Source organism: Nipponia nippon, unplaced genomic scaffold (genome assembly GCF_047370975.1).
Source record: "Nipponia nippon isolate SJK-2023a ecotype South Korea unplaced genomic scaffold, ASM4737097v1 scaffold_3, whole genome shotgun sequence".
NCBI lineage: Eukaryota > Metazoa > Chordata > Aves > Pelecaniformes > Threskiornithidae > Nipponia > Nipponia nippon.
The window spans coordinates 67,787,769-67,800,451 of NW_028262347.1; the positions used below are offsets into that span (position 1 = coordinate 67,787,769).

General features: G+C 49.1%; 1 protein-coding gene across 6 annotated transcripts in view; it reads left to right on the forward strand.

Moving 5' to 3' along the window:
- The window catches only part of IQSEC3 (IQ motif and Sec7 domain ArfGEF 3), a 109,054-nt gene extending 96,736 nt beyond the window's left edge, over positions 1 to 12,318 (forward strand). For 2 of the 6 annotated variants that reach the window (XM_087766649.1, XM_087766654.1), the window contains 5 exons: positions 1,038 to 1,137; positions 3,220 to 3,381; positions 4,174 to 4,266; positions 4,926 to 4,969; positions 7,215 to 12,318. In XM_087766649.1, coding sequence (XP_087622775.1) covers positions 1,038 to 1,137; positions 3,220 to 3,381; positions 4,174 to 4,266; positions 4,926 to 4,969; positions 7,215 to 7,652 — 837 coding nt within the window. In that variant the 3' untranslated portion in view covers positions 7,653 to 12,318. Of the gene's footprint in view, positions 1 to 1,037; positions 1,138 to 3,219; positions 3,382 to 4,173; positions 4,267 to 4,925; positions 4,970 to 5,052; positions 5,133 to 6,617; positions 6,639 to 7,214 lie in introns of all 6 variants that reach the window. The other 4 variants (XM_087766653.1, XM_087766652.1, XM_087766651.1 and 1 more) reach the window with 4 other exon arrangements.
- Positions 12,319 to 12,683: the final 365 nt, after the last annotated feature.

Genomic DNA, 12,683 nt, shown 5'->3' on the forward strand with positions numbered 1-12,683 from the left:
TCAAATCTAAAACTCCTCTAACCCTTGAAAAACAAACTGTCACATCCCACAGCCATCCAATCAATGTCATTGCTCTCTCTCATGCCTTTGCCAGCAGGGAGGTTCATTTCATGAAAGGGAGGTTCATTTCTTTGTCTGTCTGTATTATAGTAGACAGAGCCCTGCCATGCACTTTAAATGTTTCCTGCCATACTTTAAAACCACTGCCTTCTAACATTGCAAAGGCTGTAGGAGAGTAGATATTACTTACTGGAGCGCCAAATGTGTATAGTACTTTTAAAAGTCTCCTGCCCCAGCAACCTTGCAACTGTGTTCAGACAGGCACAAGGGAGGGCAGAGGTATGCTGAGACTGGAAGGACGCCAAAGAAGATGGAAGTTCTGCTGAATTTAATGGCAAAATGAAACTGTGGATGTTGCAAATGTAAGGCTAAAACCAAACCCTTTTGTAGGAGCAGAGGACAAGAGAGCTTTCCCCACCTATATTTAATGGTTGGACTTGATGATCTTGAAGATCTCTTCCAACCTAAACAATTTTATGATTCTATTCCTCTGCACTCATTTGTACAGTTGTGAACCTGGGGAGAGGGTCTGCTCCTTGCTGTCCCTCTACACCATGGGATAAATCAGATCCATAAGAACTAGTGCTGAGGGAGCGAGGGCAGCGCAGCGTTCACATATGCTTTTGTTCCCAGCTGTAAGGTATTTCTGACAGACTTCCCTTAGCCTTTTCATCTGGCCCTCGGTGAAAAGAATTACCCTTGCAAAGTCAGAAATGTGGGCATCAAAAAGCCAGCACCCCTGGGAGACAGAGAGCTGAGTGGGCCCCAGGGCTATGCGTACAGAATTTCAGAAGTGTTGTTACAAGTGCAACATGCCAGGCAGCTTTCTGGGCAAAGAGCCTGTCAATCACCAAGTGTTACTCCCATGTACAATTAACAGAGCTTGCAAAAACCTTTTCTGCTTTGAGCAGTTTGCATTGTTCTTGCCTCACTGTTCCCCAGCACCCTGCCCAATGATGCATCTCTCCCTCCAACAGATCCTCAAGCTTTGCCCCAAGAAGAAAAGCTCCTCAACATACACATTTTGCAAGTCAGTCGGCCTGCTAGGGATGCAGTTCCATCTCTTTGAGAATGAATGTAAGTCCTTTGCTCCTTGATTGCCTGGAGGGGTTTCGCAGGGAAAAGGAGGAGGGAGGGGGCTGTGTCACCCAGTGTGAGATTGCATCAGAAGAGAGATTCCATCAAGGTTAAAAGTGGAGGGGAGAAAACTGAGGTTTGGTGCTGAGGAGATCACTGTGCAGGTACAGTGTGATGAGAAGAGGCTCCTGGTACTTCTCACTAGGTCTGAGCACCTGCAGAAGGTCTGAACTCAAGCTCAATGAAGAATCTGGCTTGTCATGGTGGCAGAGAGATCATTAGTGGGGAGGAATGAGGGAGTCAGTCCCCAGATACATCTCACAACTCTCAGGAGCCAACTGTGGGCGGAGAACCTCATTGATGAAACTGATGCTGCCAGCTTTAGCCCCTCTCCCCTCATGCCCAAAGTCACAACTCCCACCTCTACCTTTGACACTGATAAAGGCTCAGGTGCTGCTGCCACCTCCCCACACTGTGCCATGCTGTGCCATGCTGAAAGCTTCCCAAGACAGAAGCAGAGCCCTTGGAACAGCACCCACCAAAGCATGGCAAGAGGCCAGCCCTAGTCAGCCTGACCTTGATGGTCTGGGAATAGAGCCATGATGTGTCATGATTGAGGCTGGTTGTGTGGTGGAGGAGTTCCAGAAACAGGCAGGCTTCCTGCTGGCACAGGCAGAGGGGCTGCACAGCAGTCCCAGGCAAGCATGACTGATGCCCACTGGGGTTTTTGTGAGCACCTGCAGAACATGCTGCAAGGAAGGAAGACTGTAGCAGCACTGTGGCTATACTAAGTTTTTTACATCCTCCCTCTACCCTATGGGCAGCATGAGTCACTCTCAACACCCTACCCTCTTCAGCATGCAGAGGCTTTCACATCCCTGTATGTACAAAAGAGTCATTCATAACCAAGCATCCTCAGGAGGCACCATCAGAACTGGGTTCAGCTTTCAGGTGTATCATGACTGTCCTGGGAGTGCCCAAGGATCTCCTGGCAAAGGCATCCCGTTGTGTATCCTCTGCAGAAACAGAAAAACAGATGTTCTAAAGAGCTTGTGATCTGAACAGATGAGACGGACACAGGGTGGGAAAAGGGGTGTGGAACTCAAATGGGGGGAGCTGAGGGCTGGCAGCAAACAGCAAGTTGGTCCTTTGACTTGTTTGGTAAAAACTGATAAAAGAAGAGGGTGGGCAAGGCAGGCAGATGCAGGAGCAGTGGAGGAGAAGCGAAAGCAGGACAGGGCAAGAGAGAAATTAAATGTAGAGAAAGGTGAGAGGGAAGGAGAAAAGGGATTGAAACCACTGGCCATTGAACAAAAGGTAGAGAAAGTCCAGTCACAAGTGTAGCAAGTTCTCTGCACACTCTTGTTCTCCTTCTGTTGGCTGAATCTCCAGCCACCACCTCCTTGCACCCAACCTGATCTTTAAAACACAAGGCCTTTTGTTGTGATATTTTCACTCCTTTCATTTACATTGCTGTGTGATTTGCCTGTTGGTGGGTACTAAGCAGAGACCTACAAACCCACATCTTTCTCTTTACCGTTCTCTCTGCACAGCACAACGATCTCCCCACCCATGCTCTGCTAACACCCCTGCCATGTTCTCTGCTGATGGAAGTAGAGACTGGGGAGAAGTTCTGTCACTGTGGATGTTAATGGCTGTTCTGGCTTTGACTCCAGGAGCCACCCTCTCCTGCTGTGTCTCCCACAGGAGAAAAAGTAATGTTGGGTTCTCATATATACTGTTTACTCCTCCGCATATCCAGAAGGGCTTTACAGTCGTACCTCTGTGCTCAGGTTCCCAGAGCCAATGTTGCACTAAGTGTACCTAAGAGCTAGAGTTTTCTGGTTTTGGCAGCACTGTGGTGCTGGCGGTACTTGCCTTGCTGCTGCCACTTAGCCATTCTGTTCCCTTGTAGGGCTGCAATGCTGCAGGTTCCCACAGTTTGCAGTGTGACAAACTCTAGGTGTGCCATTCCTTTGGACTCGTGTTGGAAACTCTGTCCTGCAGAAGTACCAAAGCAGCCAACTACTCCAGCAAGAATGCCTAGGGCCTCTTTATTTTGTTGACACATCTTCCTTACAGATTACCCCCATGGCATCACACTGGTGACTCCAGTTTCGGGCTCAGAGAAGAAACAGGTACTACACTTCTGTGCTCTGGGTGCTGAGGAAATGCAGAAGTTTGTGGAAGATCTGAAAGAGTCAATAGCAGAAGTGACAGAGCTGGAGCAGATACGAATTGAATGTAAGTTCCTCTAATACAGTTCACACTCCAATGCCATCACACTGCATGTGTCCACAAGGGAGAAAGGGTAAAGGAAATGGGTTCTTCAGGAACAGGGGGAAAGAGGATGAGCAGCATGAGTCTGCACAGGATTGTTCTTGTGTTCACCGACAGGGTGAAAAAACAGTCAATCTCTGTGACCACCCGCCAGCAGGAGAAGTGGAAGAACTTAACTATTTATGATGCTTACAAAACAGGGTGTATGATACCGTGGCCTGAAATAGTGAAGCTTAGACTGTCAGACCCAGAAGACTCTTCTCCATCCCATACTCCTTTGACTATGCAAATATGATCTGTGGATAGCTGGGAAGTACAGGACAGGTCTGGTAGCCTTAGCAGAGTTGTCCTTCACTCTAGGAATGTCTAGGGGACAAGCAGTCTGTACTGTGTCCCTCTGTGGCCTGTCTTACACAGGTTCAGTGTCCATGTAGCCTTTGATGGCCTTTCCATATATAAACTGAAGAGCCAAAGTAGCTAGCATCAGTGGTCCCCTCCCATATAGGAATAACCTATTCTGTATAAACACAGGTCATACATAGAAGGTCGTGTGGAGATGTACAGGTTCCCCCACATGTCAAGTCCTCTCCAGTTTCTGTTTTTTCTTGCCCATTCCTCTCTCCCTCCCTTCTTGACACTCTCTTGTCATTTTGTTGCATTAATTCTCCTTGCTGACTTCCCATATTGCTCCTTCAGTATGCTTGTGTCCTTCCCTCCATCCCTCTCCTCATTCACTTCCTTATGTCTGTCTTGCAGGGGAGCTAGAGAAACAACAAGGGGCAAAGACTCTCTCATTAAGGACCAACGGAGCCCAGATGGAACTGCAGTCTAAGCAAGGCTCTCCAACAGGTAAGAGGACACCCAACTTCTCTCGATCAAGCAGTGCTGCCTTTGCAAATGTGTTCTCATTGGTTCCTATGAGAATAACTGCAAAAAGAAATGATGAGTTTTGTATCCTTTCGCCTTGGGCAAATAGTGGAAATATGAGAACATATGCATTCTTCAAATAATACCCTAGAAAAGCCATTAAAGTCTCATTACGCAGTCTGTAGCTGTAACCTCTAGCAAAGAGGCGTTACTGATGGAGCATAGGTATCTGCCGGAGAACCTGGTCCACTCTTTCTTCTGCGAACTGATGCAACACAGTAACTGCACTATCAGCTTCCTCCAGCCTCTTCACCAACAGTTTGGACCAGCCTCTTTGTACCAAAGGCTTTGTGCCCATTCATGCCTTGGCTTGTATGCCAGCAAAAATCAAGTGCAGAGGTGAGCGGCTACCAACTCACTAGAATAGCACTGAGATCAGGACCTAAGGATGGGATGCCAAAGGGGCCTCCCCCTACCCCGCTAAGCAGCTATCATGTTGCAAGAGGGTCTGGATTTGTTCTTGCAGTCAAGAGCCTGGTTTGGCCCTGTACCTCTCCCTTTAGCTTTCCAGTCCACAGTATGAGGGCCAGCTCTTGACAGGTACAGACCTCATGAGTGAGATCTTTTGTTTTATTTCAAAGGCAAGAAGGATTTGGGGGAGAAGGTCTCAGACAGCACAGTGGAGGTAAGTAGCGTGCAGAGCAGCTGAGGTAAGTAATTCTCTCTCACTTCAGCTCTTCTCACATTCTCTGTTGTTTCTTTTCTCAGGTTTTAATCAATGCCTCCCCAGCCAGACTGACAATTTTACCAATTTCCAGAGATACAATTAAAAGTTACTGCTAGGACGGGTAATACAACTTTCAAATCCAAACTAAACTTCAAAGCATTTTCAATCCGTTTTTATAACTGTAACATCCCTCATGGACCAAGCTCCCAAACGCTGTAGACTAACCCACCCCACTGCTTACGGGGAGACTGAGAACCCCACTAAAGACTTCCCTGACATGCTAACTCCATGCAGCATCACATGCAAATTCCCTGCAGCCCAGCTTTCCTGCACAATCTCTGCAGCCCTGTCTCTCCATCCCCTCTTGAAGGGGATTCAGCATGGCCTTTGTATACCAGAGACTTTCCCTAGAGCTTCACCTTCCTAGGTAGGGAGCTTGGCTGTCCTGTGTACATCTATCTTTGCAGGGATGTCTAGCATCCAGTGGGTTGCCTGTTTCTTCACAGACACCCATACTCCCACTGCCTGTGAGGAAACAGGAAAATGCGATCTTCACACTGAAAATCTTATCTATTACTTCCTACTCTCTCCCTATCTGGAATGTCTCCATTGTCCTGAATTTGCCCTTTTCCAGGGTAGTTCTTTCCCCTCTTGTCATAGTATATTTACTTGAAGAGTTCAGCTTCTCTGTGGGGAGTGGGTGCTGCTGCTTTTCCCTGAAGAACACCTCATTTCCCTGCAGACACCCCCTTCCTGGGGAAAGTGCCTCTCCCAGCCAATTTCCTATCCCTGTTGGGAGGAGTGTTTCCTTGTGGAGAATGGCTTCCATGTATCCTAATGTCATTAGCACTTCATGGCCCAGAAACCAGTTTTTGCTAGGGGATGTTCCACTGCCTGAATAAATATTGACACGATATTATGTCCTGCTGTGCAGTGAGTCTGAGCAACCCCCATGCTTGAGTAGGGACAGACAGCTCATCCTTGTTCCAGCATGGTGGGAAGCTTGGCCGCTCCACAGCTTCTCCTTCCCAGTTGCTGGCACTGCTGCCCAACATGCCAGACCATCAGGGCACCCCCACTGTCCCATCTGCCCATCTGTACCCCTCCCTAGCTGGAAGTGCTGTGCGAACCTGCGAGCACTTGCTTCCTGCCCAGGGTTTGTCACTTGACTGACATTCTGTTTTGAGCCAGCAACTTTGCTCTGGCTTGGGGTCTCCATCAGCCCATGTCCTTGCCAGGAGGAATTATAACTTCATCCACCATTCGGGAAGCACCATTTTCCTGCTGTGCTTACCTCCCTAGGGACTTCCAGTGCAGACCAGCTCCTCCTTTTCAAGCTGGACTCAGTGAGCTCCTTTATTTGACTCCATTATCAGCGTCTCTCTGTGGGGACCCTGATGACCTCCTGCTTCCCTTCCCCCTTTCAGCTCCCCAAGTAATACTCTGCCAGCAGAGGAGCATTTCCATTTCTTTGAGATTATCTAATCTGCTGCCATTTCATCATGAATTTCTTTTATCATTGTATGAGCTAGATGGGCATTTTTTCTTTCTTTTTTCTTTTTTTGAAAATCATTTCCTTTCGCTGACAAACCATCAAATGGATCAGAGGGAGCTGCCTTTTGCTAGAGTATGTCAGATTTCTGCTTTTTCCTTTGTAAACAGATTAGCCAGTCATGTGGTGTACCTTCCTACTCAGAAAGGCAGGGAGCTGGGAAAGGCTTGAGTCTCTCTGTCTCTCTCTATCTCAGATTCACCTACCGTCATTTTGCTGAAATGTACAACCTCGATTATCTGAAACCTTGCTGTCTGGTTCCCCTCTCCTTTTTGCTGGTGGGGACAAGGGCATGACCTCTGAGGTCTGTTCATTACCATGAGAATTCATGGACGCCTCCACTCGTAGAGTTGACTTGCGTTCCCTGTGCTGTTTGGATAATCAAAGTTGCACTGAATTTGGGAACGCCAGCCCTGCTGCCTTTGACGTGATGGAAAGGACAGGGGCACTTAGGCCTAGACGGAGATGATGGGGCTATTGGGGGGGGGGGGAGAGCTGTGCAGCTGGGGGTTGTGCCTGTTCTGTGTTTTTGAGGGGGGGAGGGTTTAATGCACGTGAGGCTGGCTGGTGGCGGGGGTTCAGGGCAGCCAGTAGCAGCAGATAGGAAAAGTCTTGTAACATTTAATGCTTCTTTGGCTGTTTCTAAACTAGGTGTCAATTCACAACAGGCTTCAAACGTACCAGCACAACTCCGCCCTGGGGCCCGAGAGTGGAATGCAGCCCAGCATGCGTCTTAACATGCCACGGGAGCGGCTGGAGACAGCACTGGTGCCCTCGCACCCCGCCTCGGCGGGGACACTTGTACAGTGCCAGCAGATTGTCAAAGTCATTGTCTTGGACAAGCCGTGCCTCGCTCGAATGGAGCCGGCCCTCAACCAGACTCTGACACGCTACGTCACCTCCGATTCCTGCACCTCCACCCCCTGGCGCGGTGTGGGCAGTGGGCTCCCTGGGACCCCCATGAAGCTGGTCCATCAGCCTCCCCTCCCACCTCCACCACCTCCCTACAACCACCCCCACCAGTATTGCCCCCCCAGCTCCCTGCTTCAGAGGCGCAGGTACTCCAGTGGCTCACGCAGCCTCGTGTAGCCACACCACCAGCACCAAAACAGCACAGACTTCCCCGCTTCCCTTCCCCACCACCTCCCGGGGACCCTTTCTGCCTACAGAGATCTAGTTTGTGATTTATTTTTTAGTAAAAGAAGCAGAAAAGAAAAAAAAAAAAAGCTGACAGACCTAACTCTTACCCTGTCTCCCCTCAAGATGATGCTAATTGTGAGGAGCCATCTATAGAAACTGCCAACCTACATGCTCACACATCCTCACACCCTGCCAGCCCAGCTGGACTCCCATGCTCGTGCCGTCCCCTTGTAGGACTTCGCTGCCCTGTTCCTGAGAGGCTTGATGACCTGCTGCTTTATAGGCACTGTGTCTTCCGTTTGCTACTCCTCGACCTCCTCCCCTGCCTTGCATTTACCTGGCCATAGGTTTGTACTCACCCCAAAGCTTCGCCAGCCTCGGAGAGAAATGGACTCACCTGTGCCAAGGACCGGCCTTGGGGCACTCCCGGGGGTGGAGTTCCCCCTGCCACTGCTGCTGCTGCCTGCTAAGCTGGAGCTGAGAACTTGTACCACTTGCCATGCTTTCTCCTCATCGCTCTTCAAATATTATCTTCTTGCAGCAGCCGGTTCCAAGCGAGGAAGTGCATGAGAGGAGGAGGAGGAGAGACTGTCCTGAGCTGCAGTACAACACAAAGATGGCCTCACTCTGAACACCAAAACTCTTTCTGTTGTTATATTGGAGCATTGTACCAGAGACCTCTGCTGAGACCCAGCAGACCTCATCACATGTAAATACACCTGTATGGTAGCGTATGTATGGTGCATGCTTACTAAAGGAAACACCAAGCAGTTCTGAGGGAGCAGAAGGGAGGGATTAAGTCCAGGGATCTTCCTGGAATGGATGAGTACTTTTCCAAAGAGATGGCACCAAGAGGTGCCCTCCCACCTCAACACACACACACACACACGAAGATTGTCTCCTCTAGCATAAAACAGACCCACCTCAGCTGTCCTCCTTCTAGCTGGTTTTGTGTTTCCTGCCCACCTGCTTTTTTATATTCTGAAAGCGAAACCAAGTGTTATGTTCACTTTCTGGGGTGGATGATCCCTTCACTGAGGCTTTTCCTCCTGTGTTAGAGGGAAGAGGCTTTTTGGAGACCACCCATGTGAGGTCCCATCTGTCTCTTTTACCTGGCTGTACTCTTGCCTCCATCAGCCCTTCCTATAGGACAGCTGCCCAGATACCAGACTCCAAGGCCTGTTCTCCTCTCTCCCTCCCTACCCCAGCTTCAAAGTGAGGGGAGGGGAAGATCCTAAGATAGAGATGACAGCTCAGCTCCTCTGCTTTATTGGGGACATTGATGTGAAGGAAGACGGCATTAAAAATGGGCTATGGATGTATTTTTAGAAAAAAAAAATCTCTTTGAGCAGTAGGGAGGGGAAGATATTAATTAGCTTAAAGGCTTTGGTCTCGCTCACTCACTCTATCTGCCTTCGAAGTTTAAGAAGATCAACTTTAGGATTTTAAAATAGGACAGAATGCCTTGTAGGGCCTTTATTTTTATTTTATTTTAAGAGAGAAAGAAAGAAATGCTCTTCCTTCCCATGTGAGGCTGAGACATGAGAACGGGGTGCCGATGACACAGCTGTTGGGTGAGGGGCAGCCGGAGCTGTTGGCAGTGGTGGGGATGTGCGAAATGTCAGGGAAAGAGGGGCCGTGAAGACAGATGCAGGAAACTCTTTTTTACCTTGTGGGGTAAAAGCCACACAGCAATTTCCTTAGGGATTATGCCAGTATGCTCATCTCTGGGGCTATTGCCAGTGACAAAGCCACAGTGCATCAGGGACTGGCTCCCCTCAGTGCTCTCGGGATGTCTGCTGGCTCTGCTGAAATGTTCAGATGAAAGAGTTCACATATTTGACCTGGGCATAAGCCCAGCTGGGGTTAGGGGAAGCGAACAGGGGCTGGGGTGAAGCCCTCCAGGGCAGGAGCCTGCTCACTTCCAGGACCCCTTATTTCTGAGCCTGACCCATGTACCCAGATGTGCCAACAGCTCTGTCTAAGTTCTTTGCTTAGCTGTCTGGAGCAGGGCGGTAGGCTGCCGCTTTTATATGGAATAGCGGATGTACTGACCAGGAGCCAAGAGGCACAGCCTCAGGGTGGACTGTGAAAGCGGAAGACAGACAAGATTGTAGGAAAACCCTGAACAGAAGCCCAGGGTCCCTCCAGACCAGAGAAGCGTTCTTCTAGCCAGCCCCCCAGGGCAGTGAGGATGCTTTGCATCTCAAAGCTGGGCCGAGGGAGAGGTCCCCACCTCCAGCCAGGGCTCAGCCCCTCACCCTCCAGCCAGCTGTGAGGCACAGCTGGCCTGCTGGGCTGCTGGCTCCCTCCAGTGTGGCACCCTGCCACCTCACTGCAGCTGGGATCTCATCCCACCTGCCCCTAGCTTCCTGGGAAAGCATGCGTGTGGCATGTGCCACTGTTCGGTCAACGTGGTGTGTGGCTGCCATTTTACTTTTACTCACTGCTGCGGTGAAAGGGGTGGTGTCCAGGAGGCACTGGCACTGCCCTCCCTTCTCAGGGTTACTTCGCTGTCTGAAAGGAATGGCAGTACTTGTTTGTTTGTTTTTTCCCAGAGTGCAGTGAGCCACTGAAGGTCTCTGTGTGTGTTAAAATAAATAAATTAGATTTTACTTGACATTTAACACAAAGTGACAACAGCAAAACCTTAAGGTACTTGATGAAATAATTTTTTTAGATAAAATATTTATAACGATGTCTATGAAGTTCCTACAAGAGAGTTTTGCTGCTTTAATAATTGATTGGGAGAGCTACAAGAATGTAAAGGAGAAATAAGGAAGCTTCCATGAGACTCCCTTTTTTGTGCTGGATGAAGGATGGAAGCAAGTTAACTGAAGTGCCGAGGTACCTGAGGCACAGCAGGCTCTCAGGGCGAGTTAGCTCCATTTCCCTGACCTTGCAAAGGCTAATGCTGGCCTTGAGCTTTGGACAGAGAAGCAAATGTAGATAACCCTTGCTATCTTCTAGCCTCCTGGCTACAACTACTTCTGTCAGGTTTAGCTGGAGAGACATCAAACCACTCTATTCCAGGTTGTGGAACAGGTTGCTCGAAATTCTACTGTGTAGCTGAGCCCTTCGGACCTTATTTCAAAATATGGATTTTTTTTTTTTCCTTTGAAGATTGGTCTCAAAGGATGACAAGCACTTTAAAGCATGTCTACACCTCATCTGACCTATTGTATTTTCTGTCCCACAGCCCTCCCACACGCAAGCAAGACACACGGACGCAGTGTAGCTGTAGTACTGTGAATAGACACCCTTGCACACAGACTGATCGCTGACAGGGTGTAGGCTAGAAGCAGCATGTCGGTGACAACCTAATGAAGGACAAAATGTGTACCACAGCTTGCCCGGAGGGACCAGCCCGAAGAAAAACCACTAGCTCTTGACAGCAGCCATTCTGATTGTGAACCTAGCACAGTCTTTCAGGTGGTGAGATCAGGCAAGAAGCTGCTGCAGAGATTAAATCGACCCAAATGAACCAGTGGCTTTTTGTTGCCGAATTCATATCCTTCTATATTAAAAAAAGGAGGAGGGGAGAGAGAAAAGAGAAACCCAGTAAAGAGCATTCTGCACTGAGTGTTGGGTACTCAGTGGCCAAACAAGAAGGTGGCTCTGCTGGAAGGTGGAAGAGAGCAAGGTGTTACTGAGGTCTACAGAGCTGCATTGCACAAACTGTCAGGCTCTGTCCTGATTCTCTCTTGCTCATGCTGGTGCAGGTCCAGTGAAATTCATCTGTTTACACCAGTAGCAAAGGGAGGGAAAAATGCGACAGGAGAATCGAGCTTAGTGCAAACAATTTGGGTTTAATGCAGTGTTTGTCCTCTGCCATAGTAGTTTTAATGCCATAATGTGGGCCACTGTGGTAGCAACACTTTCTGCAAGACCTTCAAAGCATCCCACTGTTCATGTTTTCTCTCCTCCCTGTAGATGAAAGGTGTGGGTATGGTCCACAACCAGGATTTCGTCAATACTCAGACTTCTTCACAAAAAAGTACCACCAGATTTGGAAGTATTTGAGAGCCTCTGAGCTGTAAGAGTTTGAGTTTTGTTACACGTTTTTCAGAAGGCTCAACCTGCAACTGTCTGCACACGTTTCTGAGGTTTCCAAAACAAATCTGAGCCCTAAATCAAGGAAGCTGCTGCTTGGCAGAGTCTCTGCTTTGAAATGCGAGTTGCTGAGCGAGCTCCCCCATCTCCTGCTCCACCAGCAGCCTCACTGCGCTAGCGTAGGCTCCAGGGACTGCCAGCAGTGTTTTGTGAGCTAGAGCTGTCCTCGTCCTGCCCGCTCTTTCACAGCCGTGCCTGGGACAGCAGCTTTGAAGTCACCCAGCTCTTCAACATTAGTCACAAATCCCATCTGAATGTGTCTTTTTAAAAAACTAACAAGAGAAGTGTTACCTGTGTGTAGGCTTTTGAAAGCACCTGTCTGTCTGTACCTATTTCCTGCTGTAAATATCACCAAGAAAAGCTTCCTTTGGGAAAAGCGGTGTGGTCACACCTAGCAAAGAGTCCAAATGGCTAATATTTTGTAACAAAATAACAAAAATAGATCAGAGGTATTTTATCTGTTCAGTTAATAGAGTTTTAGAAATTATATTGAGATATGTCACTTGTGCGCTAATGTCTTCTTTGCGCCCCCCCCCCCACCCCCCCGTGTCCCTGGGCTGCGCAGGCCTCGCACCAAGGCTGTGCTCCCGAGGAGCGCTGAGCATCCTGGCTTCCCGCTGGCCCTGGGGGCAGCCCGCTCCGGCTACTGCGGAGTTTTCCTCGAATGCAGCAGGAGCTAGCTCAATGCTCAGGCTCTCTGAGGATCAGATCCAGAGGAAACCAGGAAGAAATAATCTTACCCAAGAGATGGCAGCTCAGTGTGAAATCCACCCTTGCAGTGAGGCAGAGAGGACAACGGGGCGGGGGGAAAGGCAAAGCCCTTCTGTGCTGCAGCTCCTTCCTTTCCATCTTGCTGGCACACAGCAG